The sequence below is a fragment of the Pimephales promelas genome, chromosome 4 (assembly GCF_988280905.1).
Source record: "Pimephales promelas chromosome 4, fPimPro1.hap1.1, whole genome shotgun sequence".
In the NCBI taxonomy this organism is placed as follows: domain Eukaryota; kingdom Metazoa; phylum Chordata; class Actinopteri; order Cypriniformes; family Leuciscidae; genus Pimephales; species Pimephales promelas.
Window position 1 is genome coordinate 21,035,168 of NC_142772.1, and position 16,683 is coordinate 21,051,850.

Sequence of the window (16,683 nt, forward strand, 5' to 3'; positions counted from 1 at the left end):
TTTATTAGCCAGTAGACGTGCAAAGTTTCAGAAACGGGCAATGTGCAAGGACTAAATAGCGCCACCTTTTGACAAAAGTGGGGTTGTTAGTTTTATCTACAGTTACAAAAATCGGTATATACATTGTACTCCTCAAGCCGGACAACTTTCTAATACATAGTCATTAGCTCGGACCAAGAGGAAGTCAGATATTTTGGTTTGAATATGGTGAGCCTCTCTCTGAGCCTACGTCCCTGTATGGCAAGCCCTTTTAACATTTAAAAGCTAAGTTTGCCTGTCCGGAATTAACATTGTAGATATCAACAACGTCTTTCTGTCTATTCGTAATTACATTTTGGATAGTTTGTATTATCATTTAAGACATCTGTAACATAATTGTGACTAGTCGAAATGACAGAGTATGGCATGCCGTTTTAACATTTAATCATAAAAGGGCCAAAGCCTTCGGCACCGCTACCCGGGTGCCTTTAGGTAACTAAAGGAACCGGGGTTGCGGTGCCACCGGCTTGGGCCCGCCATCGCTGCTCGCAGCTATATTTTTCCATTATAACTGTAACGGTCAACCAGCTGATGTGCCCTTGAGAACCACCAGAGGGCACTCCACATCAGACTATTATCATCCCCTCACAAACTACATCTCCCATAACTCACTACCCAGACATTTCATCCATTATCATTCACATTCACATGTCTCTCATTAGAGATACAATGTGCAAGATTTTTTCCCCACCAGGGGTCACTATCCCCTTACAATAACGAAGGCGTATATTGATGACGTATATTCTGCATTAAGCGGAATTATGGATCTTAACGTCAAGCTGATGGATCTTTCATGGATGAGTGAACACATTGATGTTTTTAAACTTGACTGTAGTAGTAGAAAGCAATGCGCCATTGCTAGACGTATACCAGCACCCAGTGTTGTAGTACTCGAGACTCGGACTCGTCTCGGACTCGGTCTCGAGACCATATTTTAATGGTCTTGGTCTTATCATGGACTCGTGTCCATTTGGACTCGGAATTGACTCGTACTCGAACATTTTTTTTTTTTAGGACTCGGAATTATTCCCGAGTCCACTCCAGTTCAATTAAAAATATTTTTCATGATTATTAATGTATGTTAATAAAATATTTCTTCAAATTGATTGACACGCCCAGTGATTGGTGATTTTCTAGTGCGCAACTGCGCATGACAAATTGTAATAAAATTACTTTTAACACCACCTACTATGTGGCCTTTTTACCCTAAACTGATCATATTTTTTAAACTCTAAGTAAATTCAGTAAAAAATAAAAGCATTTCTCTAAGTAAATAAAAGTAAATTAGGTAATCAACCCTCACTGGTCTCGGTCTCGACTTGGACTCGACCGTCTCTGGTCTCGGACTCGACTCGGACTCGACTCTCTCTGGTCTCGGTGTCGACTCGGACTCGAGTGAGGTGGTCTCGACTACAACTGCCAGCACCACACGCAACGCGAGTCCCGCGGAAATAAAGGAATAAGGACATTTCATTTTACCGAACTATACGCAAATGCTAAATTACTCACACAGGTCAGTTTATTAGACAAATTAAACTTGAGGTATCGCAGCGCTGCTTCACTTGCTCTAACAGTTACACTAACACATTTAAAATCCCTGTAAAGTCAAAATTAAGTATGTGTTCTGAGTTTGTCACACCACAGAAAAATGTGTTTTTAGCCACCCAGCCAAATTTGAATGATAAAAAAGCCGGCAAGTACATAAAATACAGTAAACTATCAAAATCTTAAAAAAAATGAGCAGTTATCTCTGTTCTCAAATGCTGGGGGCGTGTCCGCTGGCTGCATGGAAACCACGCCCACTCGCAGGAAAGCTAGTGTCGACGGTGATATTAGCAGATACTGCTTTCGGGACGGGAGAATTAACGCTGAGGCGGTAGATAGTCGTTTCGGCCCCGTTCACCAATAACAGCGGATTATCAGTGAATCCCAGTTGTCTCTGAGGAAAGTTTATAAAATGATCCCATGTAAAATGATCACTACAGAGGCGGGTGTTGGCGGTGATCCTCAGCTCTTCATCAAGGTTGGCTCTCTAAAAACCTCATTCGCATTCGATTGAGCGGTGAATGCGAATGTGCTCGGGGAGTGTTATTGTGTGTTAGGGGAGAGATCAGACTCTGTGCGTCATCAAATAGGGGTGTGTCCAGGAGCTCTTGGGCTCCAGTGCGTCATCGAGCCCTGTTTTAGCCCCGCCCAAACAATCCGTAAAATTGCAATGGTGAAAAACTGTTCAACGGTCTAACTCCACATTTCAGTACTTCACAGTTCACAGTCTTTGTAATATGTTTTAGCAATACATATGTAACATATGAAACCGGGGGTAACGCGGATATGACGCCATTGACTGGCGACTCCTCACCCCTGCTCGCACGCCCCATTTCCTTGGTTAAAATCGCATTTTTCTCACGATTTACAAATAGTTGAAAACATTTGGGATATTGTAAGTAATTAACTAAACAAAATATATAACATTGTCCTAGTGATTTTGGGATATTTTACTGCAAAAATCCTGCATAGTGTACCTTTAACTTAGCCCCCCATATAACGAGCCTGGTTTTCTCATTCATTATTGCAAAGTCTTGTTTGGTGTTACACTGCAATTCTGAGCATTCCCTCTGGTTTCATGTCTCTTGGTTTTTGGATGTCTTGCCTGTTACGTGGATTACTCTTTTTTTCCGGTGTTCCCTGCCTTGTTGTGTTTGTTTGTTGGTGTTTATGACCTTTGCCTGTTTTCAACCACGATTGTGGATTACCCTTTCAATAAAACTGCATTTGGATTCTCAATCTCAACCTTCATGTCTCAGAGCATTTCGTGATAATAAAGCTGGAGTAATTATGATGGATGTTTTTTCCCCACCCGTAGTTTCTGAATTGAAAAATATACCATGAGTATATTCACTTTTTGTAATATTAGAGGGATAAGTGGTTTAGCATACAACATTAGACCTATCAGAGATTCCTAATGTCTTTCTATAGCTAATTAAGCCTGGTTACATCATCACTCTTCAGGGACAAAAAATAAAATTAAAAAAATCCTCATTCTGGCTGTAGTGACTGATGGGCTTTGATTTATTTGATTCATTCATTTTTTATGCACATATTCTGCATAATACATCTCATTAGGTAATGGCTCTGCTGGCATGTTCTCTGAAACTGTACCTCGCTCATCAAGTACTGTTAAATTTTTGCTTTCACATTAAAAATAAATGTAATACTTTGAGATGCATTGATTAGATCTAACAATCCATCAGTGTGATTATCCTGGACCTTTCTGAGATGGATAGAAGAAAACATCAGGGGACTTAAAATAGACTGATAGACATTTATTCACGCATACACAAGATTAATTTCAATATAATTCCCATTATAATATAATATAATATAATATAATATAATATAATATAATATAATATATGTCACTGTAAAACTTATTTTCGTACCTGGATGTCTGTGCTGAGCTGTTTGACAATATGAGTTATGTTCTGAATATGGTTCTCCAGTAGTTTTCTAGCAGTCGACTCCATCAGGACTGAACCCTGCGATGCACGTATACCAGTCACCACATCGTCCCTGATCTTCACGGCTTCTTCTAGTAGAGTTCTTAAAGTGCGTTCCTGATCGGTCATGCGGCTCTCCATATGTCTGGCTCAAAACACAATTAAATAACTAAAACTCTTTTGTAAGAGCCTCATCTTTTTTTTTTAATTGCCTTTGATCATTAACAGCCAAACCCACCGATTTGTAAAGTAAAGTAATCTGGCAAAAGGCACAATTTGTCTATAACTTATTTTTGTTATCCTCTGCTGGGGATACAGCGTCTCGGGACACCCTGTACAGACGGCCAGTCCATCACAGGTAATTAGTAAATAGATTCTGAGAATGTAAAAGAAACGACAGGACAGAGCCATATTGTCAAAATGAAGCTGAATCAAATGCCTTTGAAGCAATATGAGAGGTGTTCTCCTTGTGGTTTTCTCCTACATTGCATTATAGTGAGAATAACTCAAGGGCTCCAGGAAACTACATCACCTATTGATTATCTGATTCACCTTGATAAATGAATGATGAATACCTTACCTTCATTCATTCTTAACAGAGATGAATCCCTTTGATTGAGCACTTACAGTTTTAATAGGCATTCATCATAGCCACAATGACCACATGAAGAAAGACGTGATACTTTTAAAATTTGGGTCCAGTTAACATATGTATGTATGTGGGTGTGAGTTACACATATAAACTATAAATATTGCAAAGTAAAGTTGAGATCTTAACTTACCCTGTTTCCCTGTAGTCTGGGTATGTTTGTTGGTTTGTTTAGTCTGATCTCTTAGCTACCAAATGGCGTGTTCTGACAGGGGTGTATCATTTGGCAAGATAATGCAGACAATTTGTGAATACAGTATTTTATTAACTTGTCTAAATATTGTATACTGCGAAGAATAACAGCTTTAGGATGATGGGCTTGAAACGGTTTATCACATATATTTGACAAGAAGCATAATTAATTATTGAGATATTGGCCAGACCCAGACATCTCAGTGTAGCCTACTCATTAACACTCACGAGCTTTTCTGACCAGTAATGATTTCACTTCTGTGATTTGAAACACATCTATTATAGAATAATAAATGTACTCAGCACCCTTCAAAGCTGAGTGGAGATGGTTTCATTAGGGGATTTTTATCTTAATGAATAGTTTTAGCTGTGTGTAAAATAATAATAATAACACACACACACACACACACACACACACACACACACACACACACACACACACACACACACACACACACACACACACACACACACACACACACACACACACACACACACACACACACACACACACACACACACACACACACACACAATATCCTTTAGTTTACAGCAACTACAAACTAATTAAATATTCATCAAAATCTACAATCTTTAAAATGACACATGAGTGGGTTTTATTGTGGGTGGTATTATCTTGGCTTTGCCTTCACTTTTAAATCAGTAGCATAGATGTTTACACTGCATGGCTATGTTAGTATCCTACTTTTACAGTAACAATTATCTAAAAATAGGCCTACCACAAAACCTGAACCTGTTAACTGATTAACTCTGCCCAAAAGTCATCATGCTTTCTTCTTTCTAGTGTGCACCTGTATTATTATCAGCACGTTTCACAGTAACAAACACAATTTAAATAGCTCAAATAGCTTGTAAACATCATGTAGTATAATGACATGATGTGCAGTATAATAAGCACTCACCAAATCCTTATAATTACGGACATTCACCAGAGGGAGGCGTATCTTTCTATTCTGCAATTATGTAGCTATTCGTGTATGGCTTTTTCACAAGTTACTGTCAAATCATTAAGTCATTAAAGAGTGAATCAGACGCATTCCACACTCACGTTTATTTCACAGGTAACCCTTTTAGGGCAACCATACCTTGTTCAAATTTGAACGTGTTTTCTCCTATTGGGCTTTTTTAATTAATTTATTTTTAGTTTAGACTCCAATGTTAAGGTGCTGTAAAAGACCCCCTGAATAATGTTAGGCCCTACTAGTAGCATATTGACCAAAATAAAGTGAATGTGTTGTAAGTGCCTGAGTGTCATTTACGATCAAGAGCACGCGCTGCTGCGCCCTCGCCCGCGCGCTTCAGTGTCACTGGCGCTCCGCGCGCTGAAAGCCTGCTGCTGCTGCTGCTGCTGGACGGGGACTATGGAGGAGAAACACACGGATGAGAGCGACAAGGACCCGCAATCAGCGTCCTACCAGAGAAGGATGTGGAGGAATTTCCAAGAGAAGACCAAACCGTTTTTGAGCCCCAAACTGGGGTCCGAACGACGACGCAGCGGGGATAGTAAAAAAGAAAGCGGGTTATGGATGTTTAAAAGAAAGAAAAAACAGGTCCTGGACCGGGTCTTCTCGTCCTCGCAGCCCAATTTGTCCTCAACTCCGCCGTCTTTAGTATGCGACAGTACCCTGTGCGAGGAGCCGGACTCCAGCGCCAGTAAAGGGCTCGGGATCTCACCGCTGGCCGTAACTGATGGAGCATCAATCAGTAAACCGGAGATTTCCGTATCCGCGCACGGGAGTCCGAAGCTGCTGGTGGCTCAGCTGGCGATGTCCCAGCAGAAGAGCTCGTCCTTGGGCTCGACGTGCTTCGAGAAGCTGGTGGTGGAATCGGCAGCATCCAGTGAGGATGAGCTTGCTAAAAACGCTAGTGACCTGGTAAGACTCAAAGTAAGAGTGTTTTTTAAAATACTGACCAGAAAGTGATCTGAGTATGGTTTGTGCATCGTAGTAAATTATTTTATATTTACATTTCTTCATATTATTCCACTTTTATCACACATTTATCCGGACTGTCTCATCATTAGGCTAACTGACCCGATAATTGAATTGCTATGTTGTTCTTTTCCCATGTGGGATATTAGACAACAAAAAACATTTGACAGATCTGCCATTGTGTGGTGTTGCTGATTCCCCTCTTGTTTACTATATGTTTGCACTAATTGTATTCAAAATAACAAAATGTTTCACATTACTTAAGACACAGATGTCTTAGATAACATAACAAACCACTGGCATCTGCAAACAAACAATGCTAGAGTTTTAATCAAAACTATCTTCACTTTTCTCAGCCATTTTATGCAATTACATTTTAACTGTTGTCAATGTGATCTGTGGTGAGGCTGCATGGAGTCATTTCCTCAGTTCACTCATGTGAACTTTAGTGACCACAGGTGGAGTTCATCATGTTAGGATTCCCACAATACGTTTCCATGACTTTTCCATGATTTTGCCAGTTGTTCCTTTTAAATATCGGATAAGGGTTTTTTTTAAGGTTGTTTGATAAAGATTTTGCTGCCTTAAAATGTTAAATCAACCTGGATGTTTAAGTAACTTTCAAATTAATTTGCATTCCATTGACTTAAAAAAATTGTTAAATCTTGTATAAGTTATAAAAAAGTTTACATTTCCTAAAAACTTATAAAAAACTTTCCTTAACTTATTTTGATGAGTTAAAGCAATGTAAAAACATTGTTCTAACTTATTAATCATATATTTTTTTACATTGCACAATCACAATTTCTAGCTAAATAAATTTAGAGCTGAGCATGATGTAGGCTACATGACAGGAATTTTGTAATCTTAATTTTAACAGCATGTCTGTTAACACTTTTTTTTTTGTCAATTGCTTTATTTTAAATGTCTGTTTGCGCATCTTTCTTTAAAATAAATGTCACTTGGTTGACTAATGCGATGCCATTCACACATTTTTAGGTGTGACTTGGTGTCCCAGACGTTACTATGGGGGCCCTGTATTTGTATCATACATGCTTAACAGAAAGTATTTAACATAATGCATTCTCACTGTAACATATTATTGCACTATGCAACCGTATTTTCATACAATGCAGTTATGACATCTTATGATATCTGTCCCTCAAGAAGGTTTTTTATAGTCACAAAGTTTTTCATTGTCTTGACATGAAGCAGCTCTTGCGGTTATCACACTTAAATGTCCCAGATGTCTGAAATGACACATAGCCTATGCCTTAATGACGTTAAATGCAACAAAAAGCAAACTTATCTGCTAACTCAGGTGCAACTAGTGACAACAAGCTAAAACTGTAAGATTTTGAGTAAAAACCCTTATTTTTTATTTTTTACATCAAGACACACTGAATATTTTAATCACGGGGTATAAGCTCAATGGCCTAAATTGACTTTATAAAGATAATTGTATTCAGGTTTACTTTATTTTCCCCCAACGCCTTATAATTTAGTTTAATTCATCTATCAGACAATAAAAATGCAAGAGAAAGCAATACTCCATTTCATCAACCAATCTCCTTATCAAGAGTTTTCACTTTCAAATGGTCCTTGTTGCAAATATCCTGTTTTTTAGGCTATATCAGTTCATTATTTTATGAACATGCTGACAACATTATTCCCTTCATTTCATTTTATGAATGCCCATTGGTCATGTTGAAAATTAACAGACAGCAAGATCAGTTGTTGATTGAATATTTAAAAGCTTAGATTTTTGTTGAGAATATCTCATGCAATGTTGCAGAAAGACTAACTTTACTATTCAGTTGTAATCAAAATTATTCAACCCACATTGCTGTTTGCCATGAACAAATCAAACAAAATGACTTCTTTTAATGACTTTTGTAGTGTTAAAATTATTCAACCCCTTCATGGCAAGCATGTGGAGTAGAATACCCTTTAGTAGAACACCCTTTTGCTGTTATGACCTGCTGCAAACAAGATGTGAACCAGACACCAGCTTCTGGCAGCGTTTCAGAGAAATTTTAGCCTAGTTTGCATGAGCAATGACCTCCAATTCAGTAATATTTTTTTGGTTTGTGTTCTGCAACCACCGCCTTCAAATCCCACCATAGATTTTCTATGGGGTTCAAGTCAGTTGACTGTACCCCTTTTCCACCAAAGCACAGCTGATGCTGGTTCGGAGCCTTAGCCTAGTTTCAAATTGGTGTTTTTCAACCACCAAAGCACTAGCTCCGAACCAGTAAAAGTGGTTCTTAAGTAGCACCAAATCATGGTCTGGAAGTAAGAACCGCCTACGTTAGTGGCTGGGGGCGGGGTTACCGTGACCAACAAGATGAATAGAAACTTGTGACCGCCATTTTTTAAATAGCAGCTAATCATGCTAATAGCAGCTCGATTGTAATCTCCGTTAATGCAAGTTACGGTGAGCTGCACGGACATGCTGGATTCGCTGTGTTTAGATACCTATTTAATAATGTATTTAACTGTTAGGCTATTGTTTTTCATACAAAAACTACAGAAACTAAAAAGTTATGCCATGATAGTGAGGAGCTAAGTTATAGGCTATGCCTGGTTTTATTTGTGGTTATCATGATCTAAATGCATGATACTGGATGACCAATGGTTAATTTGAATACAACTCAAACAGTCAGAATATTACTTTTTACCAAATAAAAATGTGGTTGTTACATAAAAAAACAAAAACAAAAAAACAAACAGATGTTACTGTTGTTGTAAATGAACATACATTTAAAGAGTAGTTTAAAAACACATTTAAAGGGTTAGTTCACCCAAAAATGAAAATTAAGTCATTAATTACTCACCCCCATGCTGTACCAACCCCGTAAGACCTTCGTTCATCTTCGGAACACAAATAAAGATATTTTTGATTGAATCTGAGAGCTGGATCAGTCCTAGACTGCCTAAGGGACTGGCTCTTGACGGCCCATAAAGTCATTAAAGAAAAGGTTTAAATATTCCATGTGCCTACAGCGGCTCAATTATAAGTTTATCAAGCGACGAGACTACTTTTTGTGCGAAAAAAACATAAATAACGACTTTATTCCACTATTCCATTACTTCCTTATGGGCGCATGCGCGAGAACTGAGACGAGGACGTTCTCATTCGTCTACTTTTTGTTACCGGCTGCTCACCGCTTAGGAGTTTTACCTGAAACTTTCTGAAATACTCAGACCAGCCCTTCTGGCACCAACAATCATGCCACGTTCAAAGTCACTCAAATCACCTTTCTTCCCCATACTGATGCTCAGTTTGAACTGCAGGAGATTGTCTTGACCATGTCTACATGCCTAAATGCACTGAGTTGCCGCCATGTGATTGGCTGCTTAGAAATTAAGTGTTAACGAGCAGTTGGACAGGTGTACCTAATAAAGTGGCCGGTGAGTGTATATTCCTGCTGTAGAGAGTGGTGCGTGCAATAAAGAATTATGTCATCACTGGTGAACGAAATGAGACATTTGCAAGTGTTGTTTCCTACAATGGACAGTGTATAAATACTGTCAGAAATGTATAGAGTAAATATATATCTCATCCAGCGCTCTTTTTTGTTTTCTGTTGTATAAAGTGTGTATTACTATTTCGGTGTGAGAAACCATTACAAAAATTCAGTGCATGAGTGACTTGTAAGAATAATTTAAACTGAATCACGAAAAAAATATGATCGGTTTGCAATCCTGTTTGACCTAAACAACTGATAGCAAACATACAAAATGATTGCTGAAGTATTATCAAGGAAAACTATTTTCAGGTCAGTCTATGTAATCTCCATCGCCAGACAAGGATTTATCAGTAATATTTCACTGGGGCTCTATGACCCCCCCCCCCCCCCTCCCTCCCCTGTATGAAATATTATACAGTATGTGGCTTTGAGAAGTTCATTGACATTGCATGCAGAGAAGGCAAAGAAAGAATCAGTGACCCATTTAGCCTGATCCATAATTAAACCCTTTAACATATCTTTCCCTCCACAGCAATTATATAATACCTTACTGAGGTCCTTTTCCTCTGTGTTGTTCTGTTTGGAAATGTAACAGATATGGGGCTAATTTTCCATGGATTTTAGAGATTGCAGCATTTAAATGTATGTGATTTCTGTTTAGAGTAGAACAGATTATGTAAGGTCATGCACAGTGTGTACAACCATTACTGCCCCTGAGTCGTGTCATCACGTTTTTATTACCTCACCATAGAGGTGTCTGTCACCAGCTGTGTGTGGAAATGGCTTCTGACAGTAAATGTACTTTCTGGCTCCCAGACAATACATTTAGCATTTAGCCTTCTTGTTTTAGCAAAGTGTCAGGCCTAGTCTTTAATTATCAAGGCTGTCCCTTTAATAAATATAGTAATGTAAAAACACAATAAAAAACTAAATTAAATAATCTAGTCATGCCCTTTGACTTTATAGGCTTTGGGACATTTCACTGTTTGTTTTGCTTCCAGACAGAATCTAAGTTTGCTGGGGATTTTATGCATGTTATAATGTTACGCCTGTAGGAGGCAACAGGCAACGGTCTTAGGTGTGATTCATTGGTTCATTAAATTAAATGATTCGCTCAAACACTGATTCATTTAGGATTGAATTGATTTACTGTTCTTTTGCCTACGTGTTACATTCAGTGACCATATAGTCGATGACAGTTGAGCTAGAAAGAGAAAGATGGTGTCTGAAAGCTGCAATTGTTCAGATTGACGTTTTTGACCAACGATTTCCACTTCTGCTGTCATTTCTGAGAAATGTCTACTGTAGTAATTAAATATTTGTTTAGTTCTCACCAAAGCTCGCTCTATTTTGCTGTAGATCATTAAACTGTTAGGCTGCTTCAGAAGTCTGTCCGAAGGTAATTTCATCTTGTGAGGTACATTTGTGCGCAAACGCTGCCTGCATAGTAATGTCTATAAAGCAACGATGCAAGTTTTCAAGTTTTCGGAAACAGTCTATTAGTGAGTCATTGAATCATTCACTCAATGAAAGTCATTGATTAATTGGAAAACATTGCATCATTCATAAAAGCAAACACTGATGGCACTGTTGCTTTGAGATGTTTTGCCTTAGCTATTTTCGTTGGTGGCCAAATTACACAAACTAACTGGAATATTATGTCTAATATGTAAGTTACTTAATATTATCCTATTGTTTATTGCAATGTTTTCTTAAAGAAATTTCACATTGTGTATTCCTGCTGATATTCAGATCAGCAAACAATCTCGCTCGCCTGTATATTTTATAACTTCAGATTAGATTTTCCACCTCAGATCTGCAAACATTTGTACGGATGAAAATACATTCTCTGTTCAGTTGTGTGGGCTTCACAATCTTCATTTGGTGTTGGCCTAATTTGGTTCCTCTGAACTCCTCACAATCTCTGATGTTTTAGGGTGTTGGGGTGGTGATGGCGCAGTGGATAAGACACATGCCTTTGGTGTTAGAGTCCCGGGTTTGAATCCACTGTGAGACACCAATGTGTCCCTGAGCAAGACACTTAAGCCTAGTTGCTCCAGAGCCGTGCGACCTCTGACATAGTATATAGCAATTGTAAGTCACTTTGGATAAAAGCGTCAGCTAATCTAAATGAATAAATGTAAATGTTTTGACTAGTGCTGGGCTTTTTTTTTTCCCCATGCATAATCAGGTGTTCAAAGAATTTTCTGCTGGTTGAGAAAGGAATTACTGCAATATATTAACTTAGGATGGTCTATTTTATCGGCATTAGTTAATATTGTAGAATAGAACAGCAGTATAACCTAAAATTGTAACATTCTAATAACATTCTTATAACCAAGCAAGAACGTTAATACAACGTCTAAAAAACTGGACGTTTTGAATGTTCCTAGAACATTCAGAAATAACGTTTTTATAATTTAATGGGAACGTTATTAAAACGTTCTTATATCCTAAAATTATTAGTTGGGGAAGAGGAGAGATTTGCGATTGCACTGAACACGTTTTAAGTGCAAGATTTAAGTGCAGCTCGCAGGAAATCTTTTACTGTCTATGAGGCAGTCGGGGGGACATGAAGACATAAAGTCAAAGAGAAGCCCATTGATAGAGAGTCCATAAAAGCAACGGGACAAAATAGTTCAACGTTTTTGAGGAATTAGGTGATTCAGATTTGTCTTGGCACAGCTACTAGAAGATATACAACTGTCAGACTGTCGTCAACCTCAGTTTGAGCCTGCACAGTCGCTCAGACATCAGACAGGACAGACTGATCTCACGAAGTAGCGTGTGTATGACACGGCAATTTGTATTTCCATTTTTGGCGTGCTATCAAGACGCATAATTGCTTTTTAGCGTGTTTATGAACGCCGTTGACTTAACGTTATAACTGTATATATAAATGAATTACCTCAACCCCGTCACTGGGGTTAATGGCATTTATGAGTGTTCCCCTAACCATCCTAGGGAAAAAAAAAAGATCGCTCCCCAGATGTAGATCTACTTTTTGCTTCATTTCGCTCGGACTTTTGATGATGTACTGACACGCGGAATCACTCGGACATTAATGGTGTAGACATACACGCATAGATGCGGATAGCTCAGAATGCGTAGAGATAACACGCCACTTGACTCGAAAGTGGCATATATGTTTACGCAAAAGTCATGTTGTCATGGAAGTGCAATAATTGGGCTTCAGTCTTCTCCGTTCAAATCAATGGGGTCACTGTGTCCATTTCTTTTACTGTTTATGGGTTATCTTGCTTTTACACAATTTACCTGTGGTTAACAATTAAATCATTATATAGATCAGTGCTATGGCCTCACCGTTGCTGCTTAGAAGTGCAACATTGTAAAAGGTCTGTCTGAAACAGTGAAACGTTCGTTTCGAACGGTGTGTAATTAAATACATCGGTATGGCGGTTTGTTAAATGAACATCGTAACAAAAATATACACTGGTTGTCGGTATGAAACGGTATACCGCCCAGCACTAGTTCTGACACACATGCTGCTCTAATAATGGCCAAAGCAGACCATAGACGGGAGGTCACATATACCCTAAACCCTTGGTTGATTGACCCAAACCTTGCTTACTTGATGAATGCAGGTGACCAAAACCGCGGCCTAGAGTAAGTTCAGTCAACCCGAAGGATGTATCTCAGAATTAACGGTGACCACACAAAGACTCAACCGAGCGCCGAATCCAGGATTCACTATGGAAACAGATGCTAAAGAGAAACTCGCCATACCTCTTCTTTCTTCTTTTGTTTAAAAGCGATTTACATTTTTACTGTTATTCATAGTTTGAACTAGAATTATTATACTCTTTGTTTGATAACATAAAAATTAAAAAAGAGATATCAATTGACATAAAAATTGCCTGTGCTTTCAAAGATAATATGGTTGTATTTAAGTTTAATTTTTATGTTTTGCCATTTTTTTTCCACATTTTTTGTGAGATGTATCCCATATACATTTTATTATAGAAATTCTATAGAAAATTACCAATTTTCATTCAAAAACCTTTTGAATACACATTTTCAATTTGTGAGATGAGAATAAAATGAGATCATCATGTGCTGAATACCTCTGAAACAAAGTAACCCTTGAACAACACCTGCTCCTCCGTTTTTGGAAGCGAAAGTTGAGGTTATCTGTTTACTCTGAGTAAACTTACTTGGGTATGCCACACAGCCCTCTTTATGGAACACCCCCTAGGCCATTTAAAAGAAACATTCCTTTACTACTATATGTTCCCTCATTTTTGTAAAGGCTTTTTTACAAAAGAGCTGCAGTGATCTAAGAATTTAGCTTGAATTAGCTTTAGTAGTCCAATTCAATTGAAACATACACGTTTCAAAGCACTTTGAGTAACACTACCTCAGACAGTCAGTTTCTTTTAGTGAGTCACATTTCCTGACAATACAATGGTAAACCACAATCAGTTGTGCTTGTCTGTGACTTGAGCCCCTTGGTTACTAATGTGAATAGTGAATTCTCTAAACCATCACAATTTGCTATCAACATCCTGCCCCCGCAGGCGCTCATAGGAAATGATCTGAAATGTGTAAACCACATAACATCATAGGCTACATAAAGTTTGTGCTCAAAGGCCGCTTGGCTTAACGCTGTAGTGTTTCTCTGCCTGGAGTCAGTTCACGAACCCTTTAAATTATGTCCTGCACAAATGGAATGGAAGCACAAACTGGAATGACTCAGGGGGTTTTCTAGATCTATAGACTTTGTAGGATTGATATCTTGTATGTAGGTTTGTGATTAGATCGGGTTATTAGATAAGAATAAAACAAGATTATGGCACAAAAGCAGGTTTATCTCTCTTGTGAGCAATTCACCTTCAAGTCAAGTTCTATTGTATTTATGGGACGTTAAGTTAGATTTTTTGTTTTTTTCAACCCTCTACAATGCGAGCAAAAGCCAAATGATGTCCAGTCTAACGAGTGGAGTAATGTTTAGCAATAGGGTTACATTCATTGAGGGGTTGCTGGTGGCTATTGCAGAAAGCAAGGTTAACTTACTGTCAAACATACCCTGAACTCTTGGTTGATTTATCCAAACCTTGCTTACGTACTTGAGGTATGCTCGCCATACTACTTTCTTTTTTTGTTTAATGCCAATTTATTTAGTTGGGGTATATCGCCACCTATTTGGTTGTTGTGCAACCATTTTTTCAATCTTTTAGTTTCATAATCTTTAATCATGGTGAAATTATTTGTTTGAAGCTAATTAATAAAAAGAAACACTGATTAGACTACATAACAGTTTGTGATAACATGGCTGTAAAAGTATTTTTTAGAAAATGTCCTGTTGTAAAAATAATATAAAAAAAAACATCTGAACACAGATCAATGATGAGTAAGATGATATTATATATAGGCCTACAGTATATAGTAGAATAAAAAAAACATTACCTTGTTTTAATAGTGCTTTATATATCGATATAACTACTGTATATTATATTATGTGCAATATGTCATGCCCACTGGAGCCTGCGTCAGAGAGTAAGTTAAACTAAGTTACTAAGTAAGTTAGCTATGTTAAACTGAAAGTTACTTCTGTTTTTGGAACCTAAAGTTGACATTATCTGCTTACTTACCTTTAAACATTCCCGGGTATGTCACACAACCTGGACGTCACGCTCCACCCATTGGCTCTGCAATGAGCAATCTCAGTATGCGACCCAGTTTCATGCTAGGCGACTAAAATTGCCAATGGCTTGTAAATTGTATGATTTCAATTGACCTGTGATTGAGTTGGAGGCAAAAAATAAGTTTAGTGTAGATATAATTTAATTGCTGAGCTTTATGTCCTCTGTCACTTTCTCTCACACACACACACTCAACATGAGAGAAAGAGAGAGGCTTGCACATGCCACGTAAAGAGAGTTGACTTGCTAGATCTATGCAGGGCTTGACAATAAGGACTGCCCAATTGCCAAGAGTTGATTGGCAATTGTGCAACTGATCAGGTCATTGCTGCATCGTCATGAAAGTTTATCATTTGCACTTGCTTTTAAGCCTTGTTAATTTAAGCATTCAAATGCAAGAAGAGACTAAAGGTAGTTTCGGTAGTCACCCAGAAGCCATAACTAACAATACGCGAATACTGAGTTCTCTTAATGTCAAAGCTCCCATCTTGGCATGTGAAGTATAATTATAGATGAAATTCAACTATAGTGCCTAATTGTTTTTAGATGCTCTTAAAAGCGTGAACTGGACATCATGGCTCAGGAATCGGATACACTGTCCAAATATTCATAAAAACAGGGCGAAATGTAATTTTCCATAGGCCTATTGATTATTTTTGAAGGTGTTTTACCCATATTTTGTATTTTAGGGTAAAAGGAAATAAATGTCCATAAATGATCAGATAATGTCCTGGCACTTTTTTTGTTTTTCTACAGATTTTTTGTTCTTTGTTTTTGTAATCACTACCGAAGGGGGTAACAGTTTATTTGAAGGGGTGTGCATAAGACTGACATGACAGTGTCATAAACATGACATAACACCTGTCATGAACATGAAGGAGTCTTTGTGAATTTTAATGACTGTTGTCATTAAGTGTCATTCTGTAAATTATGACACTTTTAATGCAAAGTTGACATTGTTTAAAATGTCTTTGTTATGACAACTTGACATTAAATTAAGAAATCATAACCTGTCAACCTGTCACAAATATGTCATAACAGGTCTAATTATCAAACTTAAAGAAGTTATTCAGCTTTGTGTTAACATTACATTACCCTGTCATATGTTATGGTTTGTTTTAACTTTGGTTGTCATGAGACCATTATAACTTGTCATGAATATTTTACTTGTCCTCAAGTAAAGTGGAACACATTGTACTAGTTATAAAGATGTCATTA

The 16,683-nt window shown here is 37.8% G+C and overlaps 2 protein-coding genes across 9 annotated transcripts in view; one reads left to right on the forward strand and one right to left on the reverse strand.

Moving 5' to 3' along the window:
• Positions 1 to 5,333, reverse strand: part of fam81b (family with sequence similarity 81 member B) — a 30,220-nt gene extending 24,887 nt beyond the window's left edge. Inside the window, exon 1 of the mRNA XM_089130119.1 lies at positions 3,480 to 5,333. Within this exon, the coding sequence (XP_088986245.1) occupies positions 3,480 to 3,677 (198 nt within the window). The 5' untranslated portion in view covers positions 3,678 to 5,333. The remainder of the gene's footprint in view (positions 1 to 3,479) is intronic.
• Positions 5,334 to 5,554: 221 nt separating this feature from the next.
• The window catches only part of mctp1a (multiple C2 domains, transmembrane 1a), a 205,849-nt gene continuing 194,720 nt past the window's right edge, over positions 5,555 to 16,683 (forward strand). For 6 of the 8 annotated variants that reach the window (XM_089130115.1, XM_089130118.1, XM_039662314.2 and 3 more), the window contains exon 1: positions 5,555 to 6,284. In XM_089130115.1, the coding sequence (XP_088986241.1) occupies positions 5,628 to 6,284 (657 nt within the window). In that variant the 5' untranslated portion in view covers positions 5,555 to 5,627. The remainder of the gene's footprint in view (positions 6,285 to 16,683) is intronic. The other 2 variants (XM_089130116.1, XM_039662315.2) reach the window with 1 other exon arrangement.